This window comes from Chelonia mydas, chromosome 10 (genome assembly GCF_015237465.2).
Source record: "Chelonia mydas isolate rCheMyd1 chromosome 10, rCheMyd1.pri.v2, whole genome shotgun sequence".
NCBI classification, from domain to species: Eukaryota; Metazoa; Chordata; order Testudines; family Cheloniidae; genus Chelonia; species Chelonia mydas.
Window position 1 is genome coordinate 3515288 of NC_051250.2, and position 20146 is coordinate 3535433.

Consider the following 20146-nt stretch of genomic DNA (forward strand, 5'->3'; position numbering starts at 1 on the left):
TTCCTCCTCCCTTCCGGGTCTGCAGAGTCCTGGGATTGCTACAGATACACACCGCTCCTCCCAAGCCTCTTGCCTTATCACGTGGCGGGCAGCCTGGACCATGCTTGTGCTCCAGGGGCTGCCCTGCCTGGGGCTCTGCAGGCAGCCAAGAGCCCTGCCAGCCGCCTGTCATGAGACATGGTTTGTTTGCAGCTGCTCTGCTCAGAGGAGCAGGATAAGCTGGGTGCCCTGGTTAGCATCCCCTGGCTTCGAGACCCATTCCCAAGGTGCAATCCTCACTCCCCTTATCTTGGCTGGGGCTGGGGAAGGATTTCAAGGGGAAGCTTTCATGATCTCAGGCTTCTCTCTTTGCCCTGCTGCTAAGTACAAATGGCGCTCACAGGCTGGTGGCATTGCAGGGACCAGAGGCACGTCACGGTTATTACTGAGACAGCACTACAGACGTGCAGGGCGCAGCAAGAGTGCAATTGCAATCGAGGGGCGCTTACTGGGTAACGATGTGCTGGCCTCACTGGCTTTTCCTGCACTGGACTTCTTTACCTCCAGTGACTTGCTTACGAATCCCCAACCTACAACACTGGCGGCCCGCCAAGGGCAAAGAACAGGTGTTTGGCGAGCGTCCACACTAGCTTTTACAAATGTTTGAGCCATCTCAGCATCAGCTGGCAATCAATGGACTGGGGCTGGTCTGCACTAGAAGGTGTTTGCTGGTACAATCGCACCGGTACAGCCGTAGCAGCAAACTCTGCTAGTGGAGATGCAGCTTAAACTGGAGAGGCTGCTTTTGCTAGTACAGCTTGTACCAGTCTCTCAAACAAAACAAGCTGTAATCGGCAAAAGCAGTTTTCTGATAGTGAAACAGCATCAACACGAGGGCTTTCGCCAGCACAGCTAAGTTCCTTTGGGGGAGTGGATTCCTGCACACTGCTAACTGACAGAGCTATGCTGGCCACACTTTTAAGTGTAAACCAGACCTAGCAAAAAAAAAAATATCTAGGGGCGTGCCACAGGGAAGAGACGAGAGGTCCCTGTACCACGGAATCCTGTCTCCAGCAGCAGACAAAACCCGATCATGGGGAAGACGTGACCCCTTACTCTGAAGTAACGTACACACGACACTAAGGCAAAAGGTGCACTCTTGGCTAGAGCTAGCTAACGCCGGGTAAAACCCTTGGGAAGACAAGGCAGTTGGCAGTTTTCACATGAGTTAGCAGGTGGAGTTGACGATGGACACGGCTGCACTGAGCAGTTACCTGCAGTTATCGGTGCTCCAGCTACTCCTCTCAGGGCAGCCCCGCTCAAGTGAGAGCAGCCACCCCCTGAGACAACCCTGGAGCTGCTGCGGCCACACTGAGGTGCTGCGAGCTTTGGGGGTACAGCCCCTGTTCCTTTGAACCGCTCTGTGAATTGTGGGAGAACTTGTCTGTCCTTTCTGGGCACAAGGGGGGAATTGTGGGAAGGCGCTGGAGGACGAGCAGCGCTTGAGTGGAGCTAGCCTGCGTCCACACTACATAGTGGGCGTGTTAGCAGACGACAAATTGTGCTAACTGGAGCTTTAGCCTGTACCCCAATGGGCTAGGAACTCGAGATAGGAGCATCACCACGCTCAAGGGAAAGGCTGACTGGTATGTGTGGAGCGGCAACACGTGAGTTAACTCTGCAGCCTGGTGTCGGGAACAAATTCCTGCCGCCGAGCCTGGGACTAGTTCGCTCAGTCTCCAGGCAGGCTCATGAACTTAGAGGAGCTACAGCAGAACCGCCTGATTGACTGACCTGCCCGACTGGCTTCGGGGAGCCAGCAGACATCGTCTGAAGCCCAGCAGCAGCAGGCTGGTGGCTCAGTGCTTCTGCCCACAGCCGCGATCGCTCCTGTGCCCACTTTTTCCTTGCCCTGCTCCAGTCTTGCTCCCGTGCTCGGTTCCTAACTGGCTCTGATCCTCCCCACTGCTCGATTCACAAAGCCAGACTGCCCACGCCCCAGTTGCGGGCACCCTAAGCTTTAACTCACCTTGCTAACTCGCGTGAACACAACGAGCTGCCTTGTCTTCACTGTGATTTTACCGTGAGGTGTCTCCCATGAGGTAAGAACATGCCATTCCCCCCAACCACTGAGGACAAGGCCCCAGGGGAAAGGAGAAGGATTCCCTCCTGACCCCAGCTGGTTATCACCTCCCCCTCGAAGCATGAGGACTGATTCTCATGGCAATGGGAACTACGCCCAGCCATGGAAGGCAGGAAGCATCCCTCCTCTCATAGGAGCTCACAGCGACCTCCCTCTCCCCCAGGGAGCTTGCTTTTATTCAGCTCACCCTTCCTGCCCTCCTGCCATCCAGAGGATCAAGTTGGCAGCAGTTCTCCCCTTCTGCCTCTGAGGGACAGGTCACAGAACCACCGAGGGCCTCATATTTCCATCACGCTCAGGGATTTTACAATCATGAATGGGCCCGAATTTCTCTGGACTTCAAATCCACATGGGTGAAACAGACCCGCTCAAGTGGCACCTCGCACCACTGCAAGTCACCAAAAACACAACAGTGGGGCCACTAAGAGAGTGCAACGGGCTTCGTCAGCGGCTGCTTTTGTTTGCAGCTTCAAATCTTGCCCATCAGGATGATGTGGCGGCAGTGGACAATAAATGAGACATATGTTCACAGCCTCACCCATAAAGCTGGCTGCGGTAGATTACCATGGACATGTTTCCCAGCCTGTGTTGTAATTATACAGAGCAGAAATTAGCTGCTCAAGTTAACCTGTCACCCCCTTTCTCTCACTGCCGAGAGCAGATGTCAACGGTCAGCCCTCGAACATCTTCATAAATATAAACACTTGGAGCGAGACACAGTCAGGATTAACTGTATATATTTAAATGACCAGAGCTCATGTTACAGTAACACCTTGTTTTCTAGTATATTTTTGGTTAATAACTGGAAATACATTTAGAGCCCTAAATCAGTATTTCCCCACCCAGCGTCAGGAGGCACAAAATGTTAGCCAGGGGGGTTGGGTAGACCTCTCAATTGTTGTGTAGAGTCTCAGCTTTGATTAAAAAAAAAATAAGTCTAGTTAGTTTGGTTGCAAAGAAAAACTTAAAAAATGTGACCTCTGTGAAAATGATACTGGGATGTCTGAGTTTGCAGAGAGCCTGAAACAATAGCTGAGAGGTCTGAACTGCCCATTTCCTCTCAATGGGTGCTAACCCCAGTGCTTTAGAGCGTCAACAGTTAACTATTTCCTCAAAGCACACAATGAAGGAGAGGAAGTGTTCCATCATAATGGCAGGAGCCAACAAATGGTGATGGTGCTATTATAAACAATACAGGGCAGGAGTGAAGAGGGACACAATTGATGTCATTTTCCTGCAGGGAGATACAGTTTGCAAAGATTTGCCCTAAATTATGGGATTAACAGCATCCCTTTAACCCAGAATAAAGAAAACACAAATGCCTTTGGAAGCAAGCACCCTGCCTGCTAGAGAAGGATCTGTTTTCCCCTTGCTGCATGTCTGTGACTAATATTCATGAGTGTGAGGCTGGCACATCAAGGGCGGGCTGCGAGGATTAGTTAGTGCTTCACAGCCCTCCAAAGACGGACAGCACTGGACAAACGCTGAGTGGTAATATGGTTATTGTTACAGCACAACCCAATGCCACAAAACGAAAGCGAGGCCTGCTCAGAACTGCCACGCTCCAAATTTAAGCGCCCCTAGATAATGCTTCTGTTCGGGCCGGATTGCAATTACTCCATGTTAATTAAATGCCAATTAATGGCTTCAAATAGCGGTGTTCAGAGGGGGCAGGTTTGTAACTGAATAAAAGACTGGACCCTTCCTGACCTCCTGAGGTGCCTTCCAACCCTGATACTCTATGATTTGTGCCTCCCTGCACAAACCTCCAGCTAAATGAGGTTTTGCACACACATGGCTTGTTTGATGGAGCCACGAGGATGGATTGGGGGGGGGCTCAGCACAGAATCCTCCCCTCTAGACCAATTCCCCAGCAGGACACCCTCCACCACACACACACACAGCAACTCACCCCCGCCCCCCCCCATTGGGGATGGAGCCTCTGCAGAGCAAAGCTTCACAGCGCATAGATTCACAGACTCACCCTACCTGGGCCTTCTCTGGCCTGCCTCCCTGCACAGCTGCACAACCACATGGTTCTGGTGCCTTCGAGGCCAATGCAAACTGATCTTGGAGAGAAGGATCTGAGCTATGGATATGGCATTTTAGGCCCTGATCCTGGTTCAGGATCCAACAGTGGAGCCCCTCACAATATGTAAGTTCCCAGTGACTTTGAAACTCTTGGATTCCAGATGAAAGTTTGATGCTACAAGGTAAAATTTCCCTCTGGCAACAACATTGAAACAAAAGCACCCTCCAGGAGGCCAGCAGGGATCACATGCAGCCCACTAAAACATGCCCCAGGCACAAGGGAAGTTCAGTCTTTCAAATTCCTCCCCCAAACACTAATATGTAATTACCTATTAGGAGTCTGATCCTGCAAACACCGACACACACGAGCAGTCTGCCAGCATTGCCAGTTCTCGCTAGTATATTGCAAAGGTCTCACGCTGTTTGGTATTTTTCTTAATGCTCCAGCTCCCGGAGTCCTGTGATTATGTGAGAATCTCAACTTTCATTTAAAAAAAAAAAGAAAGTTTCTAGCTTACTTGCATCTGATGAAGTGAGCTGTAGCTCACGAAAGCTTATGCTCAAATAAATTGGTTAGTCTCTAAGGTGCCACAAGTACTCCCTTTCTTTTTGCGAATACAGACTAACACGGCTGTTACTCTGAAACCTTTCTAGCTCTTGTAGTTGCAAAGAAAAGCTTGAAAACATGAACTCCAAAGGCTAAAAAACCAGAAGGAAAATAAGAACCCATCAGTTTATTTTTATTTTATTATTTCTTTGTTTAATCTTAAGCCAACCTCACGATTTTCTAAGGCCTGACTCACGATTTTTGAACGTTTGGGACAGGCAATACTGCAAATGTCAACATCCCTTCTTTGAGAATGACAGTGGATCTGCCCTTTTATTGTGCTGTGAATTAAAATGGATCACAAAAGAGCACATTACAGAGTGCCCAGACATACTAACAAGTAATGACCCCCAAACCTCAACACTGACACCTCCACATCCCAACGTGGGAAGTGCCAGAGACTGCATGTAGTCCACTGGGGACTTTGCTATTTCTATTGATTTGATGATGATGGGCAGCCGGCTAAACCCTAGTTGCCGCTCACTGATAACCTGTGATTAAAGGATAGAGGGTGAAAGGCCACATGGCCAGCTGTACTCTAGGTGCTGAGAAACAAACTGTCAGCGAAGACAGCAGTTCTGAAACTGCCGCTCTGAGAAATACCTGCAACAGCAATCAGGCTGCAGGGAGGTCAGAGCTTGTAAGAAAGGAAGAAAACCATTCTTCTTGTGGCTAATTACATAATCTTCCCAGGTGGTCTTGCTAGAGGTGCTTTCTAATCCCCATCCTCTTTTCTTCATGGAATCATAGAATATCAGGGTTGGAAGGGACCTCAGGAGGTATCTAGTCCAACCCCCTGCTCGAAGCAGGACCAATCCCCAACTAAATCATCCCAGCCAGGGCTTTGTCAAGCCTGACCTTAAAAACTTCTAAGGAAGGAGATTCCACCACCTCCCTAGGTAACGCATTCCAGTGTTTCACCACCCTTCTAGTGAAAAAGTTTTTCCTAATATCCAACCTAAATCTCCCCCACTGCAACTTGAGACCATTACTCCTTGTTCTGTCACCTGCTACCACTGAGAACAGTCTAGAGCGATCCTCTTTGGAACCCCCTTTCAGGTAGTTGAAAGCAGCTATCAAATCCCCCCTCATTCTTCTCTTCCACAGACTAAACATCCCCAGTTCCCTCAGCCTCTCCTCATAACTCATGTGTTCCAGTCCCCTAACCATTTTGGTTGCCCTCCGCTGGACTCTTTCCAATTTTTCCACATCCTTCTTGGAGTGTGGGGCCCAAAACTGGACACGGTACTCCAGATGAGGCCTCACCAGTGTCGAATAGAGGGGAACGATCACGTCCCTCGATCTGCTGGCAATGCCCCTACTTATACATCCCAAAATGCCATTTTACCAGCAACGGAAAAGGGTTTCTTGCTCTGATTTATAGCAAGGAATTCAGAGAGCTGATGTATGCACATATCCAACTTCAGTCCAGCATGTGATAAATCTTAAGACTCCTGTATAGCTACCTGTAATCAGGATTAGCAAACCTGTGAAAGCTTCAGAGCCTTCCCTTGTCCCTTGTGAGGCAAGAATAAAGCAACTGACACCATGGAGCAGACCAAGGGTCCCTCTAGTCTCCTGTTATACAGAATCAGATCATTTGATCCCTTGGATGTGTTAACAGCCTCCTGCAGAACTGGAGCAGAATACCGGCCTGGTGCGTAGGGTACCCTGCCACATCAGAGCACATCAAATCTCCAGGTAGTCTAGAACCCTGTCTCTGACAGTGGAAAATGCTGGATTCTTCAGAGGATGGTAAACAAAAAAATCACTATAATCCAATATCGTGCTGAACCGTGCCATGCTTCAGTGCATCAGAAAGGGATGTTTTCCCTGATCCCAGCACGAGGCCACGCAGGCTGAGGAACACAAAGTAAATAAGACTGAAGATGAAAGAGAGACACCCCACGTATTTCTGTTCATTTTTCTCAACTTAATGGTGACACTACGCCCCGTAGTCTTCATAGAGATCTGGTTATGATATGATTATGGCATAACTGAGATGTGTTTTTTTGCAAGATGGGGCATGTGAGATCTCATTGGAAAGGTGATGATTCACTGAATATGATTATCATATTTGTATGCCTGTATCATTCTGGTATCTGAAGTTAGGAATATTGTCTTTGCATCTATCACAAATGTGTTTACACCTGGAGAACGCCCACTAGTCAGAATGCAATCAGTCTGGATGGCCAGTTGGGAAGGGCCAGTAGGGAAAACAATAGGTCTTTGAAGATGCTAATCATCTCCCACCAGGAAGTCTTCCTGGGGACATTACAAACAGCCTCTGAGTTATGGCTGCAGGGTCATGTGACCAAATCACCTGGTGCTGGACTCCATGATAATACTGGTATTTTTCCACTAACTGGGGTGGGAACCACACTGGGAGAAAAAGGGTTCCCACCCTATGCAAAACCTATTTAAGGCAGGGGAGTGACATCGTCATGGCTGGTTCTTCATCGACTCCCCACCCAAAAAAGAGGACTGCTGGAAACCTGAGAACTAAAAGACTGGACTAGGGGAGAAGGGCTGAGCCCAGGCTAAAGGGTGTCTGGCCCGTGAAAGGAATATCTGGAATTTTAAGCTGCCTTCAAGACTCTCTGCAATCCACCTAAAACAACATTTAGGGTGAGAATTTGCTACTTATAACCAGTTTCTTTAGTATATTAAGCTTAGTTTGCATGTTTGTTTTATTTGCTAGGTAATCTGCTTTGATCTATTTGCTATCCCTCATAATCACTTAGAATCTATCCTTTTGTACTTAATAAACTTGCTTTTGTTTTGTCTAAAACCAGTGTGTGTGGAAATCATAACTTGGGGCAGAAAGCTGTGTATATCTCTCTCCACATTGAGGGAGGGGGTGAATTTCATGAGCGTATGCTGTACAGTTCCCTGTGCAGCGCAAGATGGTACAATTTTGGGTTTACCCACTAGAGGTGGGTGTGCACTTGAGTACTGAGCAATTCCTTAGCTGAGCCTTCCCATGCAGAGCTGATCTCAGCATCTGTGTGTATAGCTGCAGCTAGGTTTGTCCCTACCTGTGTGCGTGCTGGTAAAGTGCAGTCTGAAGCCTGGGGAACAGCTTGCCTGGCTTGCCTCAGCAATACGGTGTAAAGGGAGCCTGGGAAGGTGGGTCAGGCAGGCTCACTGCTACCCCAGTTCCAAGTGGCACCCCGGGGCTGTGGGGAAGGAGCCGTCACATAACAACCAACAAACTGAATAAAAAACAACTACAAACGTTTTTAAAGAACAGGGGCAAAGTTAGCAAGGGCTAGAATTCAGGATCTATGCAAAAAAAAACCCAACAGCTGAGCTTTCTGGAATAAGACGTGAACCGCTCTTTTAAAATAAAGCTTGGAGCGAACCTTTGGATTGAACCATTCCCCTGCAGCACTGGGGACGCAAATCGGAGCAGCATTGTGCTAGCGCAGGAGGAACCAGTCAGTAAATCTGGGGATACATGGGGAACCGGCCTGCGTTAGCTGGGGAAAATGGGAAGCCCTCTCCAAGGAGAGGTTTAAACTTTTGGCCGTTTTAACAAGCAAAGGCGGTTCTTAGAATGGGGGTGGGAGGGTCCAGGGTGGGGAGGCACTTTTTCTTTGGCATGATTTTCATCTTGACCGTGTTCTTTAAAAAGAAAAAAGGAAAAAGAAACCTTCTATCTTTAACTCCTTCACGGCCAGATGATGCAATGATCCCAGATACGTGTTTTAGGAGCGGGTATGGGCATTCTAGAGAAAGGAACTCACTGAGACACTCAAAAGGTACGAATGGCAAAGATCTGCCTTTCCCAGTGTTGTTGGCCCAGGATGTGGGCACCATCCATTTATATTCGCTACCCAAAAGCACGAGCATTGCACAGTCAGCCCAGAGTGGAAGAATGGCAGGGAAGTACGGCCGCGACATTTAAAGTTAATAGGTAGGAAAGGCAAGGACAGCCAACCAACCAGCAAATGAGCCTCTCAGAAATGCTATTCAGTCATTATATTTTCATTCTGGAGTGGACAAATATTTAAGTCAGCAGATGACTATTTTATATGTTTATGTTAATAGGGAGAGAGCCGTAATTAACAGCCCCTTTGACAAGCATCGAAAGTTACTAACAAACAGCACAGCCACATGGTGCCAAAATATTTTCATCATGAAATGCCAGCACTTCGTCAGCTGCGCCGCCGGGCCTCAGGGCCCAGTAGGACCGAGGGAGGTGGGGAAAGGCAGTGTGCATTTCAGAGGAGCTCTCCTATGGTGGGTGAGATTGTGCCCAACCCAGCACCCATTCAGGGTCTAGCTGCTAGACCTATCACCTGTTCAGCCCCACCTTCTGCTCAAGTCTGGGGCTGTGAGCGCCAGCCCCTAAGAGGGCAGAGAAGGAATGAGACTGTGGCCCTGTTGTCTCTCCTTGCTAGTCAGCAGAGCTGGTCCCATTTGGGCGTGTGTCTGTGAGAGTAACACTCAAAATGTGCATCCTGGCTTCAGAGGATAACAGCCAACTACTGCTCCCTGCCAATGGAGTTACTTCCTAAGCTCAAATGGCAGAGGCTGTGCTTTGGTGCTGAAGGTCTGGGGTTCATGCCCTGCGGAGGGATCATGATGGGGGGTGGGGTGATCCATATGCTCACTGTACTCTGTTCAGCCAGCGCTGCAGGGAGGGCGCACGCTTTGGCACCCTCCAGGCTGCGGGCTCTGAGAGCCTGTCACAGCACAGCCCTGTCCTTTGCCTTTTAAACTATCTGGGCTGATTCCATCCCCGGACAAATGCCACTGGGTTCAACCAAGTTCCCCCAGGGATGGATCTGGCTGCCTTGCATTGTTTTTCCTCATGGTTCCATGCTGAGCGGGAGTCGCCAGGGACAAGAAGCCTGAAATCTGTGTGCATTAGTCACAGGAATGACTGACCCACAGCACCCCCATGAGCCCTGGCTCCAGGGGCCACTCAGTGCAGTGGAGCAGGGGGCTGGGGCAGCATCAGGAGTTATGAATATGGGGCTGAGCCAGGCTAGTCTCAACCTGCAGCAGGAGCCCCAGAGTGCCAAACAGACCAGGAACCTGGATGTTTAAAGACCACTGCCATTCGCTGTTAACAAGGTGCAGGCTGAGGGGACTGAGCAGGGAGCAGGCACACAGAGCAGTGTCAGAGGGAGCCACTTCCAGGGGAACAAGTGTCCGCAGATTTTCCAGGGTATTTAATGCCCCCAGGAGCCACCCGCGGATAAGCCCGGCAAAGCCAGGGGCCGGAGACGCACACCGGCCCTCTCTCGTCTGGTCGACTCTGACAGCATGGCAGGCAACGCCGAACAACAGCGGTGACGGAACCCACGGCAGGGGAGAACGCAGCACCGCTCAGTCCCACACCCCTGCCGGGAAGATCCGCAAGACAGCAAGCCCAGCTGAGCGCTCCTGCCTCTCTAGCTGGCCTGGCACAGCGGGGTGAGCTGGGCGTGCGCCAACGGGGCTGGCTTGGAACCACCCCAGGGCTGTGAACTGAGCCAGGGAGCTCAGCTTTGAATTCTCTCCCCAGAGCAGCTCCCGCACCCCGGGGGAACGGGCTGGAGGCAGGACGACCTGCTGGTCCGACTGCTGCACCTGGAGACCTCCCTGCCCCTCGTGTGAGTGCACAGCGACGGCCAAGCCCTCGCGCTGCCCCGGCTCCCCTTTGACACAGGCTGAAGCGACACCACGTGCTCTGTGTGCCGCTCAGGGCTCCAGATGCCAAGTGCAGGGGAAACCCCCTCATCTCTGGAGTTGAAAGGCCTTGCGGAAAGCTTTCAAGTGGGGCCTGGTTACAGCCTGCCCTGCCGGCAGCCTGTTCTCAGACTTTTCCCTTCTTCTTTCATCTCATCTCCCGCTGCTCCTGCTAGAGACATCAGCACGCAAGGGAGCTCGGGGAAAGGGGCAGGACTGACCTCCCTGGAGACGGGAGCCTTTTGCTGACCCAGCAGGTACAGCAAGGGCAGCAGCAGGGAGCAGGTTTTCCCTCTCTGTCCCCAGCCCAGCCCTGATCTGCAGAGACAGGAGCTCAGTCTCCAGAGCCTGTTCGGTTCCTGGCTTCTTGGCCATAATGGGGGCAGGGAGAGGGTAAAGGGGGACTAATTAGTGATTTCCATTTCCCCAGGAAGGAACCCCAGGGCTCGTTCAGACCGAGGCTCCCCGGCATGGAGCCAGCACAAGGTCTGCGTGGGAGAGAGGACGCTTACTTCCAAAGCAAATCACTCCCCCAGCCCCGCTGGAATTACAGACCCAAAGCTCCTCTATTTATCTTTGCATTTACTTCTCTGCTAAACTGCTGCCCCCACCCCGTGGGACTTTCCCGGATTGCCTAACAGCCGCTCTTTGGGGGCCTCTCACTCCCCCTTCCTGCAAACCTCCCTCCCTGCATCCCAGGGCTTTGCAAGTACAGCTGCGTGACCGAGAGCCATCCTGGGAACCTCTCCCCTCTAGGGGCCTGCAAAGAGCTCGGCCACAGGGGTCTAGAGCACATGACTTATGAGGAGAGGCTGAGGGAGCTGGGATTGTTTAGTCTGCGGAAGAGAAGAATGAGGGGGGATTTGATAGCTGCTTTCAACTACCTGAAAGGGGGTTCCAAAGAGGATGGCTCTAGACTGTTCTCAATGGTAGCAGATGACAGAACGAGGAGTAATGGTCTCAAGTTGCAATGGAGGAGGTTTAGATTGGATATTAGGAAAAACTTTTTCACTAAGAGGGTGGTGAAACACTGGAATGCGTTACCTATGGAGGTGGTAGAATCTCCTTCCTTAGAGGTTTTTAAGGTCAGGCTTGACAAAGCCCTGGCTGGGATGATTTAACTGGGACTTGGTCCTGCTTCGAGCAGGGGGTTGGACTAGATGACCTTCTGGGGTCCCTTCCAACCCTGATATTCTATGATTCTATGATTCACAGGGACTAGGCCCAGGACGGGAGAAATGGCACCCTCCTCTCCCAACCCACCTTGTGCCCAGGCTACCTGAGCACTCAGGCCATGTCCACCCCCTGTGGGCCCAGTTTCAGCCAGTGCCGGCGTTAGGGGTTAGCAAGCAGGGCAACTGCCTGGGACCCCATGCCACATTGGGCCCCACAAAGCTAAGGTGCTCTGTGGGGCTCGGGCTTCAGCCCCAGGCAGCAGGGTTCGGCCTTCGGCTTTCTGCCCTGGGCCCCAGCGAGTCTAACGCTGGCCCTGGTTTCAGCAGATGCTCACTGGGCACAGAACCACAGGTCATGGCCATGCTGTGCCGGTGCGGGGAGCAGGACAGAGCTGTAGAGACACATAGGCACCGCAGAATATCCCGGGGCAGGGTCCCCACTGGCCAGCCTCCCTCCGAGCAGAAGCACTTCTGAGCCTGGCACAACTGCTCGGGGGGGCGGGGGGCAGGGCTGGGCCCCAGGTTTGGCAATGGGTCCATCTACACAGTTCCCTTTGCCCGACTGAGCCCTAGATGGTCCCTATAAACAACAGACCCTGCTCTGCAAGGAGGGCCCCAAACGCAGGTGCCTCTCCCACACAACGCAGGGTTTGGTGCCACCACGCTTGGATATCATAGCACCTTTCTTGGCAAGGGCCAGGCAACGGACCCTGCACCAAGGGGGGACAAATTCTGCAGCATGAAATCCCTGAGGAGCAATGGGAGAGAGAGAACATACCAGCCGCATGGCCCCCGGGGGGAGGCTGGAGCTCGGCCCCTGCAGTTTAACAGCACGCAAAGATATTCCTGGACCTGCCAGACTGCCAGAGGCACCTGGGGAGCCTTGCTGGTACTGAGGGGATGGAGGCAGGGTTAAACTCACGCTCGTGTGGGGAGTTCTAGCAACAAGCTGGGATGCTTTGGCCCAATCTGTACATGCTCATGCAGCCACCAGATGGCAACCTCACAGACACGCAGCAGGGCTTTCTCATCCCAAGGGGTGCCGGCTGCCCGTTCACTCAGCCTAGTTACATGATGGAAACAAACTGAGTCACCATCAAGTCAAGCCTGGAATTCACCCAGGGCCTAACCCGGAGATGTCAGGATATGCCCTGAGCAAGGTGGATCACTTGATGATGACCTGTTCTGTTCATGCCCTCTGGGGCACCTGGCACTGACCACTGTCGGAAGACAGGATATGGGCCGGATGGGCTTTTGTAAAGGAGAAAATACGCAGTGTGGTGTAGTTGCTGTGTGCAATGGGGGAATTGCAGTCAGAACTCTACAGCTCGGGCCCTTGGCTGCATACAGCCCTCTCTTGGCGCAGGGAAGATGGGGAAGGGGTAAGAGCAAGTCCTACTTTAATCCTCTGTCGTCTCCTTACAGTCTCAGGAGGTGAAAGGTGATTGGATAAAGGTAGTAACATCACCAGGAGCCAAGCACCTCAATATTATGTGAACTTTGGATACTCCTGGTCTTTAATGTGACGTGCTAAACTCAGTGATTGTAAATGAAAAGGCCTGGGAGACTGAGTTTGCTCAGTTGGGATTCTACATTGTTTTGCCGTCAGCCCACTTGGAGCGTCCGTCCAACGCTGCAGATCATGGAGGACACGACCCGTCAGGGAAGCGAGAGACAGGAATCAGATGCCACCACGGTCGCTACTTCCCAGTGCTTCTTCCAAGCAGAGGCTCAATTTCACCAAGCCAAAATTCCACCGCCTGGCCAACGAGGAGCAGAGACTCAGAGGCTTTAAGGCCAGAAGGCACCGTCGTGATCGTTCCTTCCTGACCCCAAATATGGTGATCAGTTAAACCCTGAGCATGTGGGCAAGACCCACCAGCCAGACACCTGGGAAAGAATTCTCTGTGGTAACTCAGAGCCCTCCCCACCTCGCGTCATACTCTGCTGCAGAAGAAATGGAACCAGTTCTAGTTTCAGCAGTCAGGGGGATAGTGGGGGATGCTTTATGGGCTTTTTAAACAGTTCTCACATAGGAGGCCAAAAACTAAGTGGACTTGAAAATGCTCTAATCAGAAAGATCCACCATGAACACAAAACACAGGCTACTGCAGTGTACCGTAGAGCAGTTCATCTACATTACAGCAAGGGGTGAAGTGTGTTTGTGCATCTCCCCCACTCCCCACCCGGTGTGTGAGCATAACACAGGGGATTGAAATACTTGTAGTGAAATATGAATCCACCCAACATTTGAGATTTTCTGTACTGTATTACAAATGCAAAACAGCGTTTCGCACTCTGCCCTGACGGTTTCTTGTACCCTTTAGTGAAAGGTAACAGAATGTGCATATGAAAATGCAGGATTTCCACTGCTGATATAAAATAATTCACAGCAACCCACTTCCCGGTGCCAGCTCAGAAAGCTGCTGCCCCATGTTTAGTTCCTTTTGTAATTAAGATACCACTTGTTACATTTTCAAACCACCACCTTCAAGTTTTCTCCCAGCCTTGCCCTCATGCTTGGGAGGAGCTCTCCCTCCACATCTGCAAAGCCACCCCACTGTCCTCCTTCAAATCTCTTCTGCTGTGATGGCAACAAAAAATTTGACAATTGTCAGGCCAGTGGTGGGCTGAGACCGCAGGCTGTTGGGCTGACCAATATTGCCTCATTGTTTCTGTGTGCTCCCTTGTTGGTCGGTTTGCCTCCATCTGGTATCTTGTGTCTTACACTTAGATTGGAAGTTCTTTGTGCAGGGACTGTCTTTCTGTTGTGTGTTTGTAAAATGGGAGCCTCACCTGGTCCGTGACTAGGGCTCCTAGGTGCTACAGTAATAATAATTGCAGGAGGGATTGACAATAGGGCAGTAATGAGCAGGATTAGGGGATGTGGATCATCATACCCAGTACTGTATCACCACGCAATTTACTTGGGTCGATTGCAAGGGCCTGTTCTCAGGAGAAGAGGCGTGCAGTGTTCTTAGGGAGATCGCTATATATACACCCCTTCTCATCAGACTCCTGTGTCTGAATGTAAGACATTCTCCCCTGCTGCTCCCATTACCCAGCAGCAAGTGTCAATACTCTCGTGACTCTTTGGTGTCAACAGAATCAATCTCCTGGTAACCAGACTGTGATTATTTCTTTTTCAAGCTACACAGCGTTACACAGAAATCTCCGTGTTTCGCAAGGTCCTAATTGTTCACAGTAATTTATTCTGTAAGTGCACTTGCCTCTGGAATGCAATCTGAGAACAAGAGTGCAGAGAGCATAACAAGCACTTGCTCAGAACTAAAGCCCGAGTCAGTCGCTCACAGATAGCAGGAAGGCATCAAAAGGCTTGGCAGTACAGAGGAGCATGCAAAACTCGACCTGATGCTCAAGCGTCTTCTAATTCTTGAAGTCTCTTGGGTCTGCAAAATCAGGCTACAGATCTTGCCAGAACAGGGTCTTGTGAGACCGCCAGAACTTCCTACTTCATGTCTGGCCAGAATTAGCACAATAGCCGCCTGTGCCCGGGTATTCCAGACTTTGCCCTGCCACGCCAGATGGGAGCCCTGAAAGGCTGAGGCGGCAGCCAAAATAACAACTGCTGAAAATAATGAATCAGACTTCAGAAAGGTTTGGACTGAAGAGCTGCAGGGAGGTGAGAGTTATCCTGGTTTACGGGACCTGCTTCACCAACCCTGCTCTTAAGGTGAGGCAGAACAGACCGGCCAATAGGATCTTATTAACACTGAAAAACAATTCTAGGATGCCATCAACACCAACCGACCAACCTGCGTACAACAACTCAAGAAACACAAAGTATTTGCCTTAAATTCTCATCACATTCCACATGGGACCTGACCGTGTCCAACTTACTTGGATGTTGTCAAACGATGCTCTATTTGTAACATCGTACAGCAGTAACAAAGCTGTGGAGAGAGGAAAAGACACAGTTAATGCAGGGAATTGCTTGCTGAATGGTCACAGGGGGTTTGTTTGTTTGTTTTGCTTTTTACAGCAAGATGTTTTCAGGTCGATGAAACTGAATGCTGAGAAATGCAAAGTAGTGCACAGTAGAAAACACAAGCCCAACTGTACATGCAAAATAATGGGTCTAAAGTTAGCTGTTATCACTCAACAAAGATCTTGGAGTCATCATGGCTAGCTCTCTGAAAACTTCTGAGCAGACCAGCAAAAGAGCGACCAGAAGGTTGGGAACCATTAAGAAAGGGAGAGAGAAGAAGACATAAAATATCATAATGCCACTATACAAATCCATAGTATGCCCACGCATTTAATACTGTGGGCAGTTCTGGTCACTCCAGCTAAATATATATATATATATATATATATATATATATATATATATATATATATATATATATATATATATTAGAATTGGTAAAGAGAACAGCAACAAAAATGATCGGGGAATGCAATAGCTTCCATGTGAGGAGAGATTAATAAGACTGGGACTTTTCAGCTTAGAAAACAAACAACTAAGGGGGGATATGACAGAGGTCTCTAAAATTATCACCGGCGTGGAGAAAACAAAGAAGGAAGTGTTATTTACCCCTTCACATAACACAAGAACCAGGGTCACCCAATGAAATAAGGCAGCAGGTTTAAAACAAACACAAGGAAGTACTTCCTCACACCACACACAGTCAATCTGGAACTCGTTGCCAGGAGATGTTGTAAAGGCCAAAAGTATAACTGGGTTCAAAAAAGAATTAGAGAAGCTCATGGAGGACAGGTCCAACAATGGCTATTAGCCAAGACGGTCAGGGATGCTCTGGGTGTCCCTAAACCTCCAGCTGCCACAAACTGGGACTGGACAACAGGCGATGGGACACTCAATAATTGCCCTGTTCTGTTCATTCCTTCTGAAGCATCTGGCACTGGCCACTGTCAGAAGACAGGACACTGGGCTAGACGGACCATTGATCTGACCCAGTGTGGCAATTTTTACATTCTTAGGTGCATGCAAAGAGGCAAAAGCTTTGTACTTGTAGTATGTGTTTTACTGAAATCATTAGTATCTCTCACAATGGGTTAGGAAATCATGAAGGCACCCTCCATAAAACAGCTTTCTTTTTGTAAATTTAGTAGGAACCTTCTCAGCTATGCAAAACTTGCATGGGAATTGCACCAGTCTCCAGAGAGCCTGAGAGACCCAGCAGCAAGTGCCAGGACGAGCAGTATTCTGAACTCTCCCTGCCACAGCACTGCCTGGGGGAGACACTGAAGATGCAGCCAGTCCTTTTAAGGAGACATTAACACCCCAGGTGCAGGATGCAAGCTCCCCCCTCGCTGGTGGGGGAGGCAGCTGGGGACTGGGAAAGCAACTGGCAATTTTAGATAATTGTCATTGACAATAAAGTAGCACCCGAGGCCCCATTGTGCTGGGCACAGGAATGTGCCTACGATCCAGGAAAGTCAGAGTCCAGAAAGAATTAATGATTTAATTGGGGATTGGTCCTGCTTTGAGCAGGGGGTTGGACTAGATGACCTCCTGAGGTCCCTTCCAACCCTGATATTCTATGATTCTAAGAAATGACCAAAATCTTGGCAAGGACGATGAACAGAGATGACACATCTGCATAGCGCCTTCACAGACTGGTCTACACCACCTTGGGCCTGATTCTCACATGTACTCCTTCATGACTGCCCGACGGGGGCCAAGGGGCCTTCGTGCGAATGAGAATCAGGCCCTTTTCTATAGGTATTATTCAGTTGTAAATGACACAGGGCGAGAACGGGAACTTCCCAGGCTTCTCATTCAGGAGCCGAGTGTCCTGCGCATTATCAAAGTGGTTTACACAAGTGCCTCTCTCGCCTGGTCAGTAACCTCTTCCCATGATGCTCCTCTGTCGCTCAGGGAGACTCTTACAGGAACAGCTCAGGCTGGGGGCAGAAGGGCCATCTCCCTCTTTTGTGGATCACGTGAAAAAACTGGAAGAATGCACAACACAAGGGAAAAAATAGCAGAGGCCAAACAACTACAACCCCCTGGGGGAGACCCCAGATGGACAAGCCTGCTACAGTCAGAGCACACATGCTATATGTCTGGGGGCTTGGAACCTCAGCATGCCAAAGACGACAGAGGACTGGATGACCGGGGAGAATGAGAATGCGACAGCGAGCCTTTAATGGCTAAACACTGGTTTGAATCCTGGCCAGGTCGGCGGTGAATGACCAAACCCACCCCTAGCTAATGGCTGTTCAGTGGCTTATGTTTGCACATTACAATTGGCAACAACTGGTCCCTTGGAGGGGGACTCAGCAAGAAGTGCCATGGACCAACTTTGGAGATGGAGATTGTCCTCTCGGATGGGGCCCCCTCCAGGGTCACGTGGGGGTACAAGGGCAGTGCAGTGTGTGTGTGGGGGGGTCTTACGCTGCTGCTGCATCTGCAGGCAGAGAAGTCAGCTGCCAGGGGTCTCAATTCAGCAACCTTCACAAGCCCTAGAAGCCTGCTCCAACTCCCATTTCAGGCAGGAGAGCTTTGGCTGGCGCAGCATCGAGGCCTTTCAGGTAACTCCACGCCCCTCCCTGCAGAGCGTGTTCTGAGTGCCTGGCTTAGCCACATATTATGTCTTAAACGAATATGAAATTAAAACGCAACCTCCAGAGTTCCACTTGCTTTTGCATTTTAACATCAGCCTCGCAGATAAAAAAAAAAATCAGCAGTCAGCCGGGGGCAGGGGGACCCGCCCTGACACTCCCCCGTCCCTGTTCTCTATTGGGGTGCGCTGCTCCATTCCCTCTCAGAGAGGAACAAGAAAACTCCCCCCGGCCCCCTGAAAAGTGAAACTCAAACCCTGCCTCTCCATCACTCCCCTCCTGCCCCCAATTCCCCCAGCCCTCCCTGGCACCCAAACAAGGGGATGTACGAGAAGGTTAGCTCTAGGGCTAGTCGCCAGCCAGTCGGTCCCTTGCTGCCCCTGCCCTACCCCATCTATAGATGCTGCAGATAGGTCGATACACTGCGGCCACAAAGTCTGGATGAAGATCCTAACTTCCGCAAAGTCCAGCACCGCTTGGGTGCAGGGGTTTGGTTGAGATACTGACCACAGGGCTGGTAACCTGCTGGGAAGCATCCCCTAGAACTAACCTACAAAGTGACCAAGTACAACATGACCGACGTACAAAGGACACCGTGTCTCACCAAAGAAATCAATTCTCTGAAAGGACGGTGAGCTGCCTTCCTTTCTCCAGCATTGTTCATGGGTACATCTAATATTGGCTTGAGACTGTTCAGGGAGCCAAAGCTTTACGTCCCAGTTCCTCTAAAAGTCTATGCTTTATTTCTGTGACTGAACACAATAGCTACAGCAGATCGGAATAAATGAATAAAAACCTGTGTAAGTCACTAACTCACAATTCCGAATTTCACACCAAGTAAGAGCAAAGGTTCTCCTAACACACGGGCTATCATCAGAGCAAAGCAATTATAACATTATCCCCTACCCGGCTGCACTTGGAATCATTCACAGTGAAATAGTGACACCCAAAAGCCAAATCCTTGCTCAAGACATAGGCTGATGGGGAGTTTTGCCAAGAAAAGACCACCCGCATGCCAACAAAGCACTAGAGCCACGGGTACATGATATGCCAAAGCAAGGAGGATGCTTGGGATATTAGCTTGGCATGTTCCCTGCAATGCACCGTGATCTTTGCAGGCCTTCCATTGGCTACATGCGATCCTTGGCCTTTCACCAGCATGGGGCCCTCTGCACATGAGTATGCGACCATCTCCCAAGAGTACTCTCATTCTGTCGAACAGGATAAAGGCGCTGACTAAATGTGGACTGTTTAGAAGTCAGACGGGTTGCTCAGTGGGGGAAGGTTAATCTTCATTTCACAGAAGGAAAGCATCTGTAGATATCACTGGGTTGCAAAGGAAGAGTTCCAGTTTGCGGTGATCAATGCACTTAAAGCCAGCTGGCTTTTCCTCCAAAGAAAGGACGCCTGAGATACCACCTAACAGTCAGAGGCACTGAGATAACACTAAGCACACAGCCTGCAGGTGCACTGGCTTGGGGATGTGAACTTGTCTGCTCTCTCAATCCAAGCAGTCAGCCGTGTTCAGAATGTGGGCGGAAGACCTGCAAGGAAAACAGCAGGACCCGTAAGAAACAGTGTTGGTGGCTCAGTACATGAAAGATTTGGGGGTTGTGGTGGAGAATCAGCTGAACAAGAGCCCTCAGTGCGATGTCGTGGCCAAAAGAGCGAACGTGGGAATCTCGAGTAGGAGCAGAGCAGTTATTTTGCTTCTGCATTTGGCACTGGTGCGACTGCTGCTGGAATCCTGTGTCCAGTTCTGGTGCCCACAATTCAAGAAGGAGGTCGATGAATTGGAGAGGATTCAGAGAAGAGTCATGAGAATAATTAGAAAACATGTCTTATAGTGATAGACTCCAGGGGCTCAATTGATCTAGTTTAACAAAGAGAAGGTTAAGGGGTGATTTGATCACAGTCTATAAATACCTACACAGGGAACACACATTTAACAATGGGCTCTGCAGTCTAGCAGGGAAA

The 20146-nt window shown here is 50.2% G+C and overlaps 1 protein-coding gene across 2 annotated transcripts in view; it reads right to left on the bottom strand.

The window, feature by feature from the left end:
• Positions 1-20146, bottom strand: part of RAB26 (RAB26, member RAS oncogene family) — a 213126-nt gene that overhangs the window by 40895 nt on the left and 152085 nt on the right. For both annotated transcript variants that reach the window (XM_037911327.2, XM_043524005.1), the window contains exon 5: positions 15479-15531. In XM_037911327.2, coding sequence (XP_037767255.1) covers positions 15479-15531 — 53 coding nt within the window. The remainder of the gene's footprint in view (positions 1-15478; positions 15532-20146) is intronic.